This window comes from Hyperolius riggenbachi, chromosome 5 (genome assembly GCF_040937935.1).
Source record: "Hyperolius riggenbachi isolate aHypRig1 chromosome 5, aHypRig1.pri, whole genome shotgun sequence".
NCBI lineage: Eukaryota > Metazoa > Chordata > Amphibia > Anura > Hyperoliidae > Hyperolius > Hyperolius riggenbachi.
The window spans coordinates 89289384-89311024 of NC_090650.1; the positions used below are offsets into that span (position 1 = coordinate 89289384).

General features: G+C 46.5%; 1 protein-coding gene across 2 annotated transcripts in view; it reads right to left on the reverse strand.

Annotated features, from left to right (window-relative positions):
- Positions 1-21641, reverse strand: part of LOC137518308 (ATP-dependent translocase ABCB1-like) — a 169691-nt gene that overhangs the window by 50930 nt on the left and 97120 nt on the right. The window contains exons 19-20 of one of the 2 annotated variants that reach the window (XM_068235984.1): positions 4821-4958; positions 4180-4284 (exon numbers count right to left, since the gene is read on the reverse strand). In XM_068235984.1, coding sequence (XP_068092085.1) covers positions 4180-4284; positions 4821-4958 — 243 coding nt within the window. The remainder of the gene's footprint in view (positions 1-4179; positions 4285-4820; positions 4959-21641) is intronic. The other variant, XM_068235985.1, reaches the window with a different exon arrangement.

The window sequence follows — 21641 nt, forward strand, 5'->3', positions numbered from 1 at the left end:
GCTTACCAGGATACGTGTTCCAAGTGCGGCGCAGGTGCAACCGAAATTTAGCTGGGGCGGATGAACGGAGGTTCGGTTCTTCACGCGCGGGCACTCGACGGTCAAAGTCCCAGGTAAGTGAAACGATTTTATATTTTCACAGTTAAGGTTATCTTTAAAGGACATCTATTAGTATTAATATTATTATTATTTATTGTATTTATATAGCGCCAACATATTACGCAGCACTGCACAATAGATAAAAGGGTTAACATACAAGGTAGGACATACAGGAAACTCACAACAAAACAAGATCATGCAAATGATTTGATAATACAGTGTCATAGGTCAAAATAGAGACTGTTCTAGTACACAAGAGGGGTGATTGTCAGTAAGATTGCATAATCAAGCTGGAAACACTAAGGGAGATGGCCCTGCCAGAGGCTTACAATCTAAAGGGTGGGGGTGGAGACAATAGGTGTATCTGTTGAGAGGGTGTCTAACAGAACATATTATGGTGCTGGTGTAGGGGGGTGTGCGAACATGAAAGGGTGAGTCTTGAGAGCTTGTGTGAAGGTTTTAAAGGTGGGGGCGAGTCTGGTGGCTGGAGGGAGCGAGTTCCAGAGAGCAGCTTATTGCGGGTGGACCTGGCATTCCAGAGGCCACAGGAAACACGGAGCGAATGCCTAGGGGTAGGATGGATAGGAATAAGGTTATGCCGAGGGGGTGTGTGGGTAGAGTTTGGGGGGGAGGGAAGGGAGGTGCATGGGGGTTGAGGGCCAAAAGGGAGCAAGGGACATCTGTAGCAAGAAGACCAAGGAGGCTGCCATATTTATTTCCTTTTAAGCAATACCAGTTGCCTGGGTTTCCTGCTGATCCTCTGCCTCTAATACTTTTAGCCATAGTCCCTGAACAAGCATTGAGCAGATCAGGTTTTTTTACATTATTGTCAAATATGACAAGATTCGCTGCATGCTTGTTTCTGGCGGGATTCCCACAGTACTGCAGCCAAACAGATCAGCAGGGGTGCCAGGCAACTGATATTGTTTAAAAGGAAATAAGTATGGCAGCCTCCATATTCTTCTCACTTCAGTTGTCCTTTAAGTTCTTTATCTGAACATAAAGAGTACCTGATCTGACATGTGACATGGAGCTACGCTCACACAATGTTGGTATAGTTAATGTTTTTATAGAGTTTATGCAATATCTGCAGCAGGTTGCACAAATGGCGTCACTCCCTTTGCATATGCAATGCTTGTGTAGTAAGTCGCACTGCAATGGTAAGTCCATGCTATGTTCAGAGTGCATCCGATGTGATGAGTTCCAACAGAATCCGCATGTAGTGCATTACTGCATAACGTGTGCATTAACAGTGGCAGTGAAGCATACTTTTCATTGACTTTATGCTTTACTGTGTGTGATGTTAAGATCGCACGGGGTGCAACTTTTTTGTTTTGTTGCGTTTTTATTCCTGTTTTTTTACAAGGAAAACAGTGCAGCTCCCACTATGAACTTAGATAATCTATCCTCCTAGCACTCCTGTGAATGTAGTTTAAAATTGGGAAAAGCATTCCATTAGTAATGGTTGCTGGGACAATGCATTTTACAGTATCTGCATGTTATTACTCAAGATTTAACATGATGTCAGATAACCAGATGTAGATCAGTTGTGTTATTTAGAACTGCTCAGTCAGGTGGAAACCTCTTATCTACACCCCACTTGCTGGATTCACCCCACACTGGATACGGAATAGTGATGATGATCGTAATCTGCTAATTACGATTACGCGTATTTTTGCAACTACGCCTATATGTCTATACGCCTATACGTCATAGCAAATTCGTAAATCAATTGACTTTGTAAAATCATTTCGTAATTGCGCATGAATTTACGTGTAATTTCGTGCCGATAGTGATGAGCAGAAATTACGCCCATATACGTAATTATACATCGTTATCATAATGTGAAATTTCGGGGAAATAGCATAATTGATTTCATAGGTAATTGTGACTATTCGTAATTATGCATGAATTTCCGCGTAATTTACATGTAATTTTGTGCCTATTTTGGCGTTGAATAGCAAAGCCTCCTTACATGTTATTGCTACCAACATTAACCACTTTACCCCCAGCGGTACGAATTTCTCCGCCCCTTTTTCCCCTCCTAAAAAACCAGGGACGGAGAAATCGGTACCTTCCGCGCTACCGCCGCTGTCCGCGCTCCCGCCGCTCGTGCGCGCGCACCCGCCGCTCGTGCACGCCGCCGCCCGCTCGCCCGGAGATCAATGAACGGGAAAATCCATTCCCGTTCGTTGATCTAGCCCCCGCAATGATCTGCTGCTTCTTTCAGAAACAGCGAGATCATTGTGCGTCTCCCAGCCTCCTACTGCTTCCTGTAAGCGTCCTTCCGGACGCTTACAGGTCGCATGTAAACAAACACTCTGTGGCCATCTTGTGGCCAAATAGTAAACTACACCCTAAAAGCATTTTACATATACAAACATTACATTTACACAATAAATTAACTCATTACCTCCCACACTCCCCAATTTTTTTTTTTTTTTTGTAATTAAAAAAAAAAAAATACAATAAAAAAAAACATAAATAGTTACCTTAGGGACTGAACTTTTTAAATATTTATGTCAAGAGGGTATAACACTGTTACTTTTTAAACTGCGGGCTTGTAATTAGAGATGGATGCAAAACTGAAAAAAATGCACCTTTATTTCCAAATAAAATATTGTCGCCAAACATTGTGATAGGGACATAATTTAAATGGTTTTATAACCGGGACAAATGGGTTAATACATTTCATGGGTTTTAATTACAGTAGCATGCTTTATTTAAAAACTATAATGGCCGAAAACTGAAAAATAATATTTTTTTCCTACAGTTTTTCCTATTTCCCCATTAAAACACATTTAGAATAAAATAATTCTTGGCATAATGTCCCACCTAAAGAAAGCCTAATTGGTGGCAAAAAAAACAAGATATAGTTCATTTCATTGGGATAAGTGATAATAAAGTTATAGACGAATGAATGGAAGGAGCGCTGAAAGGTGAAAATTGCTCTGGTGGTCAGGGGGTAAAACCCCCCAGTGGTGAAGTGGTTAAAATCCACACATTTTAATTTCCCATCTGTCACGGTTATTCCAATGTTAAAATTATATCCCTAGTGTAATGTACGGTGACAATATTTTATTTGGAAATAAAGGTACATTTTTTCAGTTTTACATCCATTGCTAATTTTTACCCCATAAATGTATAATCATTTGCTCTCTTGACATGCGTTTTCATTTTTATTATTTGGCCACAAGATGTCCCACTGAGCAAATTCCTATTAGCGTACAAGTATGCTACATAGGAAACAATGTGTTGCTACATTGTAACTAGGGAAGTGACGCAGGCTTCAATGGAAGCCTGCAATCACGGTGTCCTGTGAGGAGATTAATGAATGGGAACTTTGTTCCGATTCATAAATCTAACGATTGGCAGCTGAAAGTGGTGGAAATCAGCGGCGGGAGATTGCGCTGCGGCTCTATTTAAGAATAAACACTGTTTTTGAACAAAAATAGTTTTTATTCTCAGTGGACATGTACAGCTTGTCACAGGGGACTTTTGTCCCCGGCAGCCAATCCCCCCTGCTACCAGCAACATCGCGATCGCGGGCATCTGCCCATACGATCGCCTGCACAGCCCCCCAAACTACAGGGACGTGACTAGCGCATCCCTGTGGCTGTAGCAGCTGCCGCTGCAGACATGAGGCTCACGTCCGCCTGGCATAAATGGTTAATATTGCACCTGTTTTCATCTAATGGCGTCTTTGTACCTGAAGATTCCCACAGTGAAGCAGTCTAGTTCCTGAACTGAACTAATGAAACTTCCCAGTTATATCTGGCCTCAGTGCAGAGTTAAGATGAAATGGGGTGCAAGGTAGTATCTTTGGCTTTGCCCATAGTCTTTTTGGTAGTCTGAGGTGGGAGAGGGGGTCAGAGAAGGTGACAGGTGGGCCCCTTGACACCCACTAGGCCCCAGGCACTTGCTTAGGTTACTTTGTCGATAATCCTGCTCTGTCTGGCCTAGTTTTGTCCTGGGCAAATACATGTAAGCTAGTCACATTTTTATATGCCTTTTGCAAAAAAAAAAAAAAACTTTACAAATCATAGCTGTAATGATAAATAGGATTATCTTTTGTCTTACCATTACAAGATACACGATGAAGCTAAGCAGTCCCAAGGCAAGAAACATTAATGATAATAAAGCAGTTTTCTGGCTCCTTTTGTCAGGGTCCTGCTCATGAAATGTCTGCAAATATGAACAACAAAACCGCTGATGTTATTTAGTTGTAATTTGGACATCATTACATTGTATTTAGTTGTAATTTGGACATCATTACATTGTACTGGAGTTACTACCTACACCAGGGGTGTCAAACTTAAATGCAAAGTGGGCCAAAATTGTACACTATGACCTAGTAACAGGCCAACCTCAATGTCTACTGGCCACCTTCCTCCTTTATAAAGTATCCTGGTGTCTAATTGCTCCCCTCTGACCCCTATACAATTCCCTGGTGTCTAGTGGTCCTCCCTCCCCTATACAGTTCCCTGGTGTCTAGAGGCCCCCACCCTCCCCTATACAGTTCTCAAGGGTTAAGTTATTTCCCCCTACCTCCCCCATATTACTTCCCTGGTGTTCTAGGGCTTCTATTCCAATATAACTTCCCCTGTGGTCTTGAGAGGGCCAAACATAATGAAAAGTGAGGAAACCACTTCAGGGACAAATGTAATGACTCTAAGGGCTAGATTTGGCCCGTGGGCCGGAGTTTTACATGTATGACCTACACCTATGACTTTTCCGAAAATGACAGCAAATGTTGGATATATCCCGCCGCTAATCGCAGCTGCTATGATTCCGATGACGATATATAGCCATTCTGGCTTATTTAACTCCAGGATTCTTCTAAGCGGTACTTCTTTATTCTAGAAAAGAATAACAAAATAACATTAGTTACAGGCCAGGCCACGGAAGCAGAAAATTTGGGCGTTTAACAGGCACCGAACAGGAAAAAAGGGCGCGGCCATTGACTCACATATTAAATATCGTTTAACAGGCACCGAACAGGAAAAAAGGGCGCCCGTGATAATTTATGTTTTCAAACTGCATCCGTGATAATTAATGTTTCCCAACTTCGCCGGCGACCAGTAACGTTTACACATAAAATAATACTTATTTATAGTTTTGAGTGAAATCGTAATGTAATATTTAAATAATCACTTTTCATAATTCATTATTTTCAACGTATAAAGTCGTCAACAAATAAATCGTAATATACTTTTTTTTTTTTTAATTAACACTCTGTAAACCATTATTATCCACCAAATAAACTGCGCAACAACAAAATCATAATATATCGTTTTTCACACTTAATACATATAAAACACTATTATCCATCTGATAAACCGAGCAATAGTGAAATCTGACGAATAATGGTTACAAATGTACTAAACCATATTTATCGTATTTAACTAAAACGTTATTTAAAATGTAATCACTTACTCTTTGTAAAACATTATTATCCACATAATAAAGTGATCACTAAGGGGGCATTTAGGGTAAGGCCACATACAGACATCAGACCATAGTCTTTGGAAAATGAAAGATCACAGACCAATCTTACCACCCTTCATGTAGTATGAGAGCCATACTCTACACAGTCTTTTCTATGGAGCTGAACTCCACATCCGAAAAAAATCATTGCAAGATGCTGCACACACAGATGCAGATACTGATCTTTTGTGTCTGTACAGCATCTGTGTGTGCAGCATCTTGCAATGATTTTTTTCTGATGTGGAGTTCAGCTCCATAGAAAAGACTGTGTAGAGTATGGCTCTTATACTACAGGAAGGGTGGTAAGATTGGTCTGTGATCTTTCATTTTCCAAAGACTATGGTCTGATGTCTGTATGTGGCCTTAGGCTCCACCAGGAGGGATTTAGGGTTAGGCACCACCAGGGGGATCTTAGGGTTAGGCACCACCAGGAAGGTCTTAGGGTTAGGCACTAGAGATGGCCCAAACCTCCGATTTTCGGTTCACTGACCGCGAACGCGAACTTCCGCAAAAGATTGGTTCTTCCGCGAACCGCAATAGACTTCAATGGGGAGGCAAACTTTGAAAACTAGAAACACTTATGCTGGCCACAAAAGTGATGGAAAAGATGTTTCAAGGGGTCTAACATCTGAGTTTTTGCATGGATGAGTGGGATAGACGCCAAAAGTCCCGGGGAAAAATCTGGATTTGACGCAAAGCAGCGTTTTAAGGGCAGAAATCACATTGCATGCTAAATTGCAGGCCTAAAGTGCTTTAAAACATCTTGCATGTGTATACATCAATCAGGGAGTGTAATTAGAGTACTGCTTCACACTGACACACCAAACTCAATGTGTAACCCACCTCAAACAGCTGTTTGTGTAGTGACGGCCATGTACATGCCTTTTGTTTTGTTGTTGCAGCTGCAGTGTAGCCAGAAAAATTAGGCAGGCATGTACATGCACCAGAAAAATTATTATGGCGACCTGGAGTCCTGGACCCTGTTGGTGGTGGCGGAGAAGGCAGTCCTGCGGGCAGAGGTGCTGTGTGGGAAGTGACTAAGTCTTGGGGCAGGCAGTCACATGGTGTGCAGGCAGAGGTGCTGTGTGTGGGGACTGACTTAGTCTTCGGGCAGGCCTGAGCGTGCTTTGCAGACCAGGCTTCCGTGGTCAGATGGACCCTTGACCCAACGCTGTGTGCCAGAGATGTCACCACTTGCCTTTCAACATCACGGTACAGATTAGGTATCTCCTTTTTTGAGAAAAAATTGCGACCTGGCATCTTCCATAGAGTTGGGCCGAACGGTTCGCCGGCGAACGGGGTTCGCGCGAACTTAGGTGGTTCGCGTGCGGGTACCGCACGCGAACCTTTTGCGGAAGAAGTTCGGTTCGCCCCATAATGCACCTGAGGGTCAACTTTGACCCTCTACATCACAGTCAGCAGGCCCAGTGTAGCCAATTAGGCTACACTAGCCCCTGGAGCCCCACCCCCCCTTATATAAGGCAGGCAGCGGCGGCCATTACGGCCACTCGTGTGCCTGCATTAGTCAGAGTAGGGCGAGCTGCTGCAGACTGTCTCTCAGGGAAAGATTAGTTAGGCTTAACTTCTTCCTGGCTGCATACCTGTTCTGTTCAGTGAGCCCTCAGCCCACTGCATACCTGTACTGTGATCCTGCCACTGCATAGCTGTTCAGTGATCCTGCCACAGCATACCTGTTCTGTTCAGTGAGCCCTCAGCCCACTGCATACCTGTACTGTGATCCTGCCACTGCATAGCTGTTCAGTGATCCTGCCACAGCATACCTGTTCTGTTCAGTGAGCCCTCAGCCCACTGCATACCTGTACTGTGATCCTGCCACTGCATACCTGTTCAGTGATCCTGCCACAGCATACCTGTTCTGTTCAGTGAGCTCTCAGCCCACTGCATACCTGTACTGTGATCCTGCCACTGCATACCTGTTCAGTGATCCTGCCACAGCATACCTGTTCTGTTCAGTGAGCCCTCAGCCCACTGCATACCTGTACTGTGATCCTGCCACTGCATAGCTGTTCAGTGATCCTGCCACAGCATACCTGTTCTGTTCAGTGAGCCCTCAGCCCACTGCATACCTGTACTGTGATCCTGCCACTGCATAGCTGTTCAGTGATCCTGCCACAGCATACCTGTTCTGTTCAGTGAGCCCTCAGCCCACTGCATACCTGTACTGTGATCCTGCCACTGCATAGCTGTTCAGTGATCCTGCCACAGCATACCTGTTCTGTTCAGTGAGCCCTCAGCCCACTGCATACCTGTACTGTGATCCTGCCACTGCATACCTGTTCAGTGATCCTGCCACAGCATACCTGTTCTGTTCAGTGAGCTCTCAGCCCACTGCATACCTGTACTGTGATCCTGCCACTGCATACCTGTTCAGTGATCCTGCCACAGCATACCTGTTCTGTTCAGTGAGCCCTCAGCCCACTGCATACCTGTACTGTGATCCTGCCACTGCATAGCTGTTCAGTGATCCTGCCACAGCATACCTGTTCTGTTCAGTGAGCCCTCAGCCCACTGCATACCTGTACTGTGATCCTGCCACTGCATAGCTGTTCAGTGATCCTGCCACAGCATACCTGTTCTGTTCAGTGAGCCCTCAGCCCACTGCATACCTGTACTGTGATCCTGCCACTGCATAGCTGTTCAGTGATCCTGCCACAGCATACCTGTTCTGTTCAGTGAGCCCTCAGCCCACTGCATACCTGTACTGTGATCCTGCCACTGCATACCTGTTCAGTGATCCTGCCACAGCATACCTGTTCTGTTCAGTGAGCTCTCAGCCCACTGCATACCTGTACTGTGATCCTGCCACTGCATACCTGTTCAGTGATCCTGCCACAGCATACCTGTTCTGTTCAGTGAGCCCTCAGCCCACTGCATACCTGTACTGTGATCCTGCCACTGCATAGCTGTTCAGTGATCCTGCCACAGCATACCTGTTCTGTTCAGTGAGCCCTCAGCCCACTGCATACCTGTACTGTGATCCTGCCACTGCATAGCTGTTCAGTGATCCTGCCACAGCATACCTGTTCTGTTCAGTGAGCCCTCAGCCCACTGCATACCTGTACTGTGATCCTGCCACTGCATAGCTGTTCAGTGATCCTGCCACAGCATACCTGTTCTGTTCAGTGAGCCCTCAGCCCACTGCATACCTGTACTGTGATCCTGCCACTGCATACCTGTTCAGTGATCCTGCCACAGCATACCTGTTCTGTTCAGTGAGCCCTCAGCCCACTGCATACCTGTACTGTGATCCTGCCACTGCATACCTGTTCAGTGATCCTGCCACAGCATACCTGTTCTGTTCAGTGAGCCCTCAGCCCACTGCATACCTGTACTGTGATCCTGCCACTGCATACCTGTTCAGTGATCCTGCCACTGTATACCTGTTCTGTTCAGTGGACCCGCCACTGTATACCTGTTCTGTTCAGTGGACCTGCCACTGTATACCTGTTCTGTTCAGTGGACCTGCCACTGTATACCTGTTTAGTGAACACGCCACTGCATACCTGTTGTGTTCAGTGAACCCGCCACTGTATACCTGTACTGTTCAGTGAACCCACCGCATCAGTGCGCATACCTGTGCAGTTAAGTGAACCCACCTACCTACGTGAGTGCACGCAGTGTGATATACCACTCCGTGCATACCCGATATGGACAAAACAGGTAGAGGAAGAGGAAGAGGTAGTGGCAGAGGCAGAGGAAGGCCACCCGGCAGGTCTGCGCGAGGTCGTGTAAATGTAATTTCGTGTGGACCTGGCCCACAGTACAGTGCTCGGAAGAAGGCACGTCCCATCACCTCCCAAGATTGTCAGGACGTGGTTGAGTATTTAGCGACACAGAACACCTCATCTTGCTCAGCCACCAGCGCTACTACTAGCACCACTTCCGCTGCATTTGACACTTCGCAAGAATTATTTAGTGGTGGTGAAATCACTGATGCACAGCCATTGTTACAGCCAGATGAATTTTCACCAGCTCATATGTCTGCGTTACGCGACAACACTATGGATGTAACGTGTAAGGAGGATGAAGGACCTACACATTTGGATTTTTCTGAGGCAAGCGAAGCTGGGCAGGATGATTACGATGATGACGATGATAGGGATCCTCTGTATGTTCCCAATAGAGGAGATGAAGAGGGGGACAGTTCAGAGGGGGAGTCAGAGAGTAGTAGGAGGATAGAAGTTGCTGAAAGAAGCTGGGGCAGCTCTTCGTCAGAAACAGCTGGTGGCAGAGTCCGGCACCATGTATCGCCAGATTCGCCACCTATGTACAGCCAGCCAACTTGCCCTTCAGCATCAGCTGCTGAGGTCCCCATAGTGCCCACATCCCAGGGTGGCTCAGCGGTGTGGAAATTTTTTAATGTGTGTGCCTCAGATCGGACCAAAGCCATCTGTTCGCTCTGCCAACAAAAATTGAGCCGTGGAAAGGCCAACACTCACGTAGGGACAAGTGCCTTACGAAGGCACCTGCAGAAAAGGCACAAACAGCAATGGGATGGCCACCTGAGCAAAAGCAGCAGCAGCACACAAAAGCAAAGTCACCCTCCTTCTCCTCTTCCTCCTTCAGGTGCATCATCTGCTTATGCCGCTCTCTCCCTTGCACCTTCACAGGCACCCTCCTCCACTCCGCCTCTGCCCTTGAGCGGTTCCTGCTCCTCTGCCCACAGCAGCAGTCAGGTGTCCGTGAAGGAAATGTTTGAGCGGAAGAAGCCACTTTTGGCCAGTCACCCCCTTGCCCGGCGTCTGACAGCTGGCGTGGCGGAACTGTTAGCTCGCCAGCTGTTACCATACCGGCTGGTGGACTCTGAGGCCTTCCGTAAATTTGTGGCCATCGGAACACCGCAGTGGAAGATGCCAGGCCGCACTTATTTTTCCAGAAAGGCCATACCCCAACTGCACCGTGAAGTTGAGAGGCAAGTGGTGTCATCTCTTGCGAAGAGCGTTGGGTCAAGGGTACACCTGACCACGGATGCCTGGTCTGCCAAGCACGGGCAGGGCCGCTACATTACCTACACAGCCCATTGGGTGAACCTGGTGGTGAACGATGGCAAGCAGAAAGCGGCGGACCAAATTGTGACACCTCCACGGCTTGCAGGCAGGCCTCCTGCCACCTCCTCTCCTCCTGCTACATGCTCTTCGCTGTCCTCCTCCTCCTCCTTGGCTGAGTGGCAGTTCTCCTCTCCAGCTACACAGCCCCAGCTCCGCAGGGCCTATGCTGCATGCCAGGTACGACGGTGTCACGCCATCTTAGACATGGCTTGTCTCAAAGCGGAGAGTCACACTGGAGCAGCTCTCCTGGCTGCTCTTAAGAAACAGGTGGATGAGTGGCTGACCCCGCACCACCTGGAGATAGGCAACGTGGTGTGCGACAACGGCAGCAATCTGCTTGCCGCTTTGCATATGGGGAAGCTGACACACATACCCTGCATGGCACATGTCATGAATCTGGTGGTTCAAAGATTTGTGGCAAAGTACCCTGGCTTAGCGGATGTCCTGAAGCAGGCCAGGAAGTTCTGTGGGCATTTGAGGCGCTCTTACACAGCCATGGCACGATTTGCAGAAATTCAGCGTAAAAACAACATGCCGGTGAGACGCCTCATTTGCGATAGCCCCACTCGCTGGAACTCGACCCTCCTCATGTTCTCCCGCCTGCTAGAACAGAAGAAAGCCGTCACCCAGTACCTCTACAACTGGAGTAGAACGAAACAGTCTGGGAAGATGGGGATGTTCTGGCCCGACAACTGGACAATGATGAAAAATGCATGCAGGCTCATGCGGCCGTTTGAGGAGGTGACCAACCTGGTGAGCCGCAGTGAGGGCACCATCAGCGACTTAATTCCCTACGCGTACTTCTTGGAGCGTGCTGTGCGTAGAGTGGCGGATGAAGCTGCGAATGAGCGTGACCAGGAACCGTTACGGCAGGAACAGGCATGGGACCAATTTTCATCAGACCCAGCTGTTTCCTCAACACCTGCGGCAGCACAGAGGGGGGAGGAGGAGGAAGAAGAGAGGTCATGTGCAGAAGATGAGTCAGACTCAGAGGATGATGAGCAAGGTGTTTCTTTGGGGGAGGAGGAGGAGGAGGAGGGGACAGCGGCAGGAGAACAACCGCAGCAGGCGTCGCAGGGGGCTTGTGCTGCGCAACCTTCCCGTGGTATTGTTCGCGGCTGGGGGGAGGAGGTTGACTTACCTGACGTCACTGAGGAAGAGCAAGAGGAGATGGAGGGTACTGGATCCGACTTTGTGCAGATGTCGTCTTTTATGCTGTCCTGCCTGTTGAGGGACCCCCGTATAAAAAACCTCAAGGGGAATGAGCTGTACTGGGTGGCCACACTACTAGACCCTCGGTACAGGCACAAAGTGGCGGACCTGTTACCAACTCACCGGAAGGTGGAAAGGATGCAGCACATGCAGAACCAGCTGTCAACTATGCTTTACAATGCCTTTAAGGGTGATGTGACGGCACAACGCCAGCAAGGTACCACTGCCACTAATCCTCCTCCCGTGTCCACGCAGTCAAAGACAGGACGCTCCAGCGATCTCATGGTGATGTCGGACATGCGGACGTTCTTTAGTCCAACGCCTCGCCGTAGCCCTTCCGGATCCACCCTCCACCAACGCCTGGAACGGCAGGTAGCCGACTACCTGGCCTTAAGTGTGGATGTAGACACTGCTGTGAACAGCGATGAGGAACCCTTGAACTACTGGGTGCGCAGGCTTGACCTGTGGCCAGAGCTGTCCCAATTTGCCATCCAACTTCTCTCCTGCCCTGCCGCAAGCGTCCTCTCAGAAAGGACCTTCAGCGCAGCTGGAGGCATTGTCACAGAGAAGAGAAGTCGCCTAAGTCACAAAAGTGTTAAGTACCTCACCTTTATAAAAATGAATGAGGCATGGATCCCGGAGGGCTGCTGCCCGCCCCAAGACTAAGTCAGTCCCCGCACATACAGCATCTCTGCCTGCACGCCGTGTGACTGGCTGCCTGGCCTGCCCCAAGAAGACTAAGTCGCTCCCAGTCCCTCCACACAGCATGTCTGCCTGCAGGCCGCTTCACTACCTTCTCCGCCACCACCAACAGGGTCCGGGACTCCAGGCGGATTGCTGAATTTTTTAGGCCGCTGCTAGCAGCGGCCGCTGTAATAATTTTTCGGGTGCGTGTACATGACTGCCTAATTTTTCTGGCTGCACTGCGGGCAGCTGCAACAACAAAAGAAAAGGCATGAACATGCGCCCATTCCCCTTCGTGATCATTACCTTGCCGTGGTGAAGGGGCTTGCGTATCACAATGGAGCAATGACCGGCGCCTAGATGAGTGTCTCGGGGGGCACACCCACGATAATAAGGTCGTTGCCTCATTGTGGTCAGACCAAATTTGATCAGCTGGACAGTCACTGTTCTGTCATTCAGCTACATCAGCCAGGTGACTGACCATATGGGCTGTAAAGCCACCAAAACCTGCACTCTCGCCATGGTGCGCACCAGTCCAGCACGGCCGTCACTACACAAACAGCTGTTTGCGGTGCGTTACACGATGAGTTTGGTGCGTCAGTGTGAAGCAGTACCTTAATTACACTACCTGATTGATGTATACACATGCAAGATGTTTGAAAGCACTTTAGGCCTGTCATTTAACATTCAATGTGATTTCTGCCCTTAAAACGCTGCTTTGCGTCAAATCCAGATTTTTCCCGGGGACTTTTGGCATGTATCCCACTCCGCCATCCCCCCCTCCAGGTGTTAGACCCCTTGAAACATCTTTTCCATCACTTTTGTGGCCAGCATAATTAATTTTTTTTTTCAAAGTTCGCATCCCCATTGAAGTCTATTGCGGTTCGCGAACTTTAACGCGAACCGAACCTTTCGCGAAAGTTCGCGAACCCGGTTCGCGAACCGAAAATCGGAGGTTCGGCCCAACTCTAATCTTCCACTGCGGTGTGTGGCTTTGCTTTTGTGTGCTGCTTTTCCTCAGGTGGTCATCCCATTGCAGTTTGTGCTTTGTAATCATGTGCCTTCGTAAGGTAGTTGTCCCTACGCAGGTCTTGGTCTTTCCACGGCTCAATTTTCGGTGGCAAAGAGTACAGATGGCATTGCTCTCATCTGAGGCAGACACACAAAAAAATGTCCACACCGCTGAGCCCTGGGGTGATGGCATTTTGGTGGTGGTGGCAAACTGAGTGTTAAAGAGGAACTCCACTGAAAATAATGTAATAAAAAAAAGTGCTTCATTTTTACCATAATTATGTATAAATGATTTAGTCAGTGTTTGCTCATTGTAAAATCTTTCCTCTCCCAGATTCACATTCTGACATGTATTACATGGTGACATTGTTACTGTGGGCATGTTATGTAGCTGTTTCTAGCTGTTCTGGCTGTTAGACAGCTCTAAACAGCCATTTCCTGTCTGTGAACATTGTTACATTGTGGCAGTTTGCCAGGAGTACCGCGGTATTCAGAGCCTCTAGTGGGAGTGGTTTCAGCACAAAATCAGTCATACAGCACCCCCTGATGGTCTGTTTGTGAAAATCATTCTATTTCTCATGTAAAAGGGGGTATCAGCTACTGATTGGGATAAAGTTAAATTCTTGGTTGGAGTTTCTCTTTAAGTGGGGTGCCAGAATCAGAGCAGGAGGAGGAAAATATGTCACACTTCCGTGCAGAAGCTGAGAAACATGAGGTGTTCTGTGTTAAATAGTCAACTACGTTCTGATAATATTGGAGGTTGATGGCTCGTGCCTTCTTCTGAACACTGTACTTTGGTCGAGGGCCGCATGAAATCACGACAGCGCGACCTCGAACAGACCTGCCAGGTGGCCTGCTTCTACCTTTTATTTTGTCCACATTGGGGGGGGGGATGCAGTGAAAGGTATGCACTGACTTGACTAATACAATGTGCAGTCACACAGGTGCAGTTAACAGGTATGCACGGAGTGGTATATCACACTGCGTGCACTCACGAAGGTAGGTGGGTGCACTGAACAACAGGTAGGTATATGCAGTGATGGGTATTATAATGTGCACCTGTCACACACAAACAGGTACCGGACAGGCACAGTGACACTGCGTGCGCTCACGTAGGTAGGTGGGTGCACTGTGAACAACAGGTAGGTATGTGCAGTGATGGGTATTATAATGTGCACCTGTCACACACAGACAGATACCGGACAGGCACAGTCAGTGACACTGCGTGCTCACACGTGGGTAGGTGGGTGCACTGTGAACAGGTAGGTATATGCAGTGATGGGTATTACAATGTGCACCTGTCACACACAGACAGGTACCAGACAGGCTCAGTGACACTGCGTGAGCTCACGTAGGTAGGTGGGTGCACTGTGAACAACAGGTAGGTATATGCAGTGATGGGTATTATAATGTGCACCTGTCACACTCAGAAAGGTACCGGACAGGCACAGTGACACTGCGTGCGCTCACGTAGGTAGGTGGGTGCATTGAAGTGAACAACAGGTAGGTATATGCAGTGATGGGTATTATAATGTGCACCTGGCACAGTACCAATTATACCACCAAGGGGCCAAAGGCCAGCTGCGACTGACTGACAGGGCTGTATATAATGCAAGTGGGCCCCACAAAAAAAAAAAATAGATCACAAGAAGAAAATTAGCTCTCAAAAGAGCTGTTGAGGGGTGCTTTTTTAGCAATAAGAATCAGCAAGGAGCAAGCTAACAAGCCTACAAGAGCCTAACTAAGCTTTTCCTATATGTCTCTGCACAGCAGCTCTCCCTTCTCTAATTACTGCAGGCACACGAGTGAATGAAAAGCCTGACGCTGCCTGCCTTTTACAAGGGGGGGGGGGGGGGGCTCCAGGAGGGAGTGTAGCCTGGTTGGCTACAACGTGCCTGCTGACTGTGATGTAGAAGGGCAAAGTTGACCCCAATGGTGCACTATGGGGGCGAATCGAACTTCCGCAAAAGTTCCCGGTTCTCTGCGATCACGAACCACCGAAGTTCGCCCGGGAACCGTTTGCCGGCGAACCGTTTGGGCCATCTCTATTAGGCACCACCAGGGCTAACCCAGGTGGTGTTAGGCGTCCCCCTGGTGGTGCCTAACACCACCATGGAGTCTTTGGGTTAGGCACCACTAGGGGAGATTTAGGGTTAGGCACCACCAGGGGGGTCGTAGGGTTAGGCACCACAAGAGGGGTCTTAGGGTTAGGGACCACCAGGGGGTCTAAGGGTTAGAGATAGGTAGAGGGAGGGTTCTGTGTGAGAATAGGGTTAGGTTTAGTTGCAGTAAAATGTTAGTAATATTTACTACAGTTATTACGAACGTCCTTATATTGTTTTATGATTTGATTTTTTAAAATATGTGAATTAAGTTTTAATCTGTGCTAAATTACTTTTTAAAGGTTTTTCAATTTTATGACAAAATAAAAATTGTTAGAAAATATTGTTACTTTATTGTAGTATAAAATGTAAAGATATGTTTTTGGATCCTGATCTGGTTAAAAAAATAAAAAATAATAAACAATACTTAAACATCGTTTATGTAAAATCCGTTTTAAATCATAATAATTATAATCATCGTGAATATACAAACGTTATTGTAATTTTCCGTCTTAAATTACAGAGAATAGTGTTTTACCAATACAACATTTCATAGACATTATTTAATGATTTGAATTTGTAAAACTTTATTGTAAACAAAATATTGAAATATAATTGTTTTATAAATGATATTTCAGATTAATGTTTACACCAGGCGTATTTTTTTTCCCCTTATGCCCTTTTTGCATGTACGCCAGGCCACAGTGTATATTTATACTGACGCTGGTTTCTAGATTACCACTAGGTGGCAGCATATACTACATGTATGGTTTTGACAAATCAGTGAATATTTCCCTGTTCAAAGTGGCCCTGTGAGGGTGAAGTTAGAGTATGAGGCCTGTCATTTCTGAATTCCTTTGAAATGTAATCTTTAAAGAAAACCTGAACTGAAAATTAAAAGTCAAAATAAACATACGGAAGTCATACTTACATCCCGTGTAGTCTACTGGTCAATCTCTTTCTCCTCTCCTGCATCCTGTTTGTCCACTGTGATCGAGGGAATTCTCCATCCTCCATTTTGAAAATGGGCATTACCCCATAATAGCTTTCTGGTCAGCACACTGTTAAACTGTAATATCGTCCACGTGAGCCATAGGGAAACATGGACATTACCTGGCAAATCAGTTGTCCTCTCAGCTATAACTGACAGCAACTGATATATAACTGACAGCAATTGATATATTTCAGTTCTGACAAAATGTTGTCAGAACTGGAAGGGATCACTGTCAGAAGAAAATGGTGAGCTGAGAGTAACTGAGGGCAAGGTAACTATGTAATGTTCATTTGAAGTGATCTCGTGTTTATTTTAAATAATTTTACTCAGTTCAGGTTAAATTTAAAGAGAATCTGTAATAAAAAAAATCCCTCAGGGGATAATTACCTCGGAAGTGGTAAGCCTCTCAATCCTAACAAGGCTTCCCCCGTCCTTCTCCATCCCTTCGTTCAAGTGCCAGTGTCCCCCGAAGTGCGGCAAGGTAAACATTTACCTACCGCGATCCAGCGCGGGCACACTAGCCGCTCTTCATTGGGGTTAAGGCGGAATTAGCCAAACCTGATCGATCCGCTCTACTGCGTAGACGAGAGTCCTTTGTGCCTGCGCAGGAGAGCGGATACTATCGGGATTGGCTATTTCCGCCTAGCCTGAACGAAGAACCAATACTGCACCTGGAGAGGTAAATAAATCAGGACTTGTCAAGCTTGTTCGGGGGGCGGGTTCAAGGGAGCCAGCACTGGATTCCCTGCAGCTACAGGGATGGGGAAGCCTTATTGGGACCCTGAGGCTTCCCCATCCAGAGGTAAGTATCCTCCAGAGGGATTTTTTTTTCCTTTACAGAGTCTCTTTAAACAGGAAGTGTAATGAAAATCACATAATGAATAAAATAGCTTATTTTTTTTATTTTTTTTTTACAATATTCATTTAGGGCCCATTCACACTAGAAGCACGTTTCTAAGGGTTTTGCGATTGATTAGCGTCTTTAAAATTGCTCCCATTCACTTTCATGAAAATCGCGATAAACATCACAGAAAAATCGCCACAATTTTGCGTATGCATCGATTTTTCCCGCGATTTTAACGCTCAGAAAAGAGCTTCTAGTGTGAATGGGCCCTTATAGATTATTTAGTCAGTGCCTGCCCATTGTAAAATCTTTCCTCTCCCTGATTTACATTCTGAAATGTATCACTGGTGGGGAGTGACATCTTTAGTCCTGCCAGGTGATCTCTGTGGAATGTTCGTTACTGAGAGTTCTATGCACAGAGGGGGTTACTACTTGCTTGGCAGTTGGAAAAAAAAACCGATATTTCCCACAATGCAACCGGGTTCACAAACAGCAAACTGTCAGGAGTAATGTCCATTTGGTTGCCATGGAATAAAGGACACCATGGGAAACTGACAACTCTCATTTGCCCCTTCCACTTCAACTAAAAATCCTTTGGCAGCATAGTTTAAAGTGAAGTTTACTAAAAAAAAGAAAAAATGCACCCTTTATCCATTTACCGCCATCCTAACGTATTAAAACGTCATGCTTACCGCTATTAACAGCAACATGACGTTTTAATACGTCGCGCATTCCCGCCGCTGCTACCGCCGTGTGTCCGCCGCTACCGCCGCCATTACCGTCGGGATCCCGTGCTGGGCGATTGGGGAAGAGGACTGAACAGTCCTCTACCCAATCGCAGTGCCTGGAGTGAATGGACGTGACCGCGAACAGCGGCTACGTCCATTCACATAAACAGGAAATGTAACAGTTTAATAAAGTGTGTAAAAAAAAAAAAAAAAAAGTGAACACGTCCTATGAGTGTTCACCAGCGCCATCTTGTGGCCAAAAAGTATATTACACTTACAAAATACATACATTTTCAAGTATATACACATCATTAATAAAATTACACTTCCAACCCTCCCCCCCAAAAAAAACACTTGTAAAAAAAAAATCAGCTTAAAAAAAAAAAAAAAATAGTTGCCTTAGGGACTCAGCTTTTTTTATTCTATATTTTATGGGGGAAAATTAATTTAAATTTATTACATAGGGGCTTGTAATTATGGCCAGAACAAACAGAAAAATAACCACTTATATTTCAAAATAATATACTGTCGCCATACATTGTGGTAGGGACATAATCTAAACGGTTTAATTATCGGGACCACTGGGCAAATAAAACGTGTTTGTTTTATCCACAGGAGAATGTTTAATTTTAAAACTATAAAGGCTGAACACTGAGAAATAATGATTTTTTTTCTTTTTTTTCCTGTTTTTCTCATTAAAATGCATTTAGAATAAAAAAATTCTTAGCAAAATGTACTATCCACAGAAAGCCTAATTGGTGGCGAAAAAAACGAGGTATAGATCATTTTCTTGTGATAAGTAGTAATAAAGTTATTAGGGAATAAAAGGGAGGAGCGCTGACAACTGAAAATTGCTCTGGTCCGTTAGGATAAAAACCCTTGGGGGTGAACTGGTTATACAAGCTAAGGTATTGGCAGTCACAGCCATCTAGAAAAAGTGAAAGGACTGAATGCTATTCCAACACTATTAAGGCTGATACACACGGGGCACCGTTGTTGCTGTTGCTAGCACACAGGAGACGTGTGCGCAACAGCTCGGCGACAGCTCCGCCTGAGCGACAGCTGTCTACACGTCTCTGCCCAACAGGCAGAGACACGGCGGAAGCTGTCGCCGAAAGTTTTTTCCCCCCGCCGGAAGCTCCCTTCTGGTTGTGGGTAGCTGTCGCTAGTCTGCACATACACACGCAGTACGTGTGGCGGACTAGCGACGGTTGCGGCGACAGCTGTTGCCGGCGATTGGCCAAGTCAATCGCCTGGCGACAGCTCTGAGTAACGACAGTTCGTGGCGCGTGCCTTATACACACGGAGGACCTGTCGACGCAACATGCGCGTGCCACGTGTTTGTGGCGACAGTTGTGCCCCGTGTGTATGGGCCTTTAGCCTCCAGGAGGAGCAAGACACCAGGCCTTTAGGATGTGGTGGCTAAAATATTTTAGTCAATGCTAGTGTTGGGCGAACACCTAGATGTTTGGGTTCGCGAACGTTCGCCGAACATCGCCGCGATGTTCGGGTGTTCGACCCGAACTCCGAACATAATGGAAGTCAATGGGGACCCGAACTTTCGTGCTTTGTAAAGCTTCCTTACATGCTACATACCCCAAATTTGCAGGGTATGTGCACCTTGGGAGTGGGTACAAGAGGAAAAATTTTTTAGCAAAAAGAGCTTATAGTTTTTGAGAAAATCGATTTTAAAGTTTCAAAGGGAAAACTGTCTTTTAAATGCGGGAAATGTCTGTTTTCTTTGCACAGGTAACATGCTTTTTGTCGGCATGCAGTCATAAATGTAATACATATAAGAGGTTCCAGGAAAAGGGACCGGTAATGCTAACCCAGCAGCAGCACACGTGATGGAACAGGAGGAGGGTGGCGCTGGAGGAGAAGGCCACGCTTTGAGACACAACAACCCAGGCCTTGCATGAGGACAAGAAGCGTGCGGATAGCAATTTGCGTTTTGTCGCCATGCAGTCATAAATTTAATACAGATGAGAGGTTCAATAAACAGGGACCGGAAACGCTAACCCATCACAGATGTTCATTGTTCATGTTACTTGGTTGGGGTCCGGGAGTGTTGCGTAGTCGTTTCCAATCCAGGATTGATTCATTTTAATTTGAGTCAGACGGTCTGCATTTTCTGTGGAGAGGCGGATACGCCGATCTGTGACGATGCCTCCGGCAGCACTAAAACAGCGTTCCGACATAACGCTGGCTGCCGGGCAAGCCAGCACCTCTATTGCGTACATTGCCAGTTTGTGCCAGGTGTCTAGCTTCGATACCCAATAGTTGAAGGGTGCAGATGGATTGTTCAACACAGCTATGCCATCTGACATGTAGTCCTTGACCATCTTCTCCAGGCGATCGGTGTTGGAGGTGGATCTGCACGCTTGCTGTTCTGTGTGCTGCTGCATGGGTGTCAGAAAATTTTCCCACTCCAAGGACACTGCCGATACCATTCCCTTTTGGGCACTAGCTGTGGCTTGTGTTGTTTGCTGCCCTCCTGGTCGTCCTGGGTTTGCGGAAGTCAGTCTGTCGGCGTACAACTGGCTAGAGGAGGGGGAGGATGTCAATCTCCTCTTTAAAGTCTCCACAAGGGCCTGCTGGTATTCTTCCATTTTGACCTGTCGGACTCTTTCTTCAAGCAGTTTTGGAACATTGTGTTTGTACCGTGGATCCAGAAGGGTATAAACCCAGTAATTGGTGTTGTCCAGAATGCGCACAATGCGTGGGTCGCGTTCAATGCAGTCCTAGGCCGAAGAGGTCATAGCCTAGGGTCACAAAAACCTGTTTATTTGGGCTATTTCAATGGTAGTGATGGTGACGTACATAAATCTCAGCCATGGCCATTAGCAACGTCTGAATTTCACGAAATGTCTCATGCAGGTAGAAGACATATTGTTAGACTTGGATTCCAAAGATGGGGTCCCTACATCTCTGCAAACCAGAGTTACAGGGGTCCAAAATTGGTAAAATCCCCCATAGACTTTCATTGCCTCCCTATTTCACTTTCCAAAATCTCACATCTTTTCAAAGGGCAATGGCTCAGCAGTACCAAATTTTCTAGCATTGTAGGGACCCTTAGGGGGAACATGACTGGTGAGTTTCGGGCCCCTAGGCCAAAGAGGTCATAGCCTAGGGTCACAAAAACCTGTTTACTTGGGCTATTTCAATGGTAGTGATGGTGACGTACATAAATCTCAGCTATGGCCGTTAGCAACGTCTGAATTTCACGAAATGTCTCATGCAGGTAGAAGACATATTGTTAGACTTGGATTCCAAAGATGGGGTCCCTACATCTCTGCAAACCAGAGTTACAGGGGTCCAAAATTGGTAAAATCCCCCATAGACTTTCATTGCCTCCCTATTTCACTTTCCAAAATCTCACATCTTTTCAAAGGGCAATGGCTCAGCAGTACC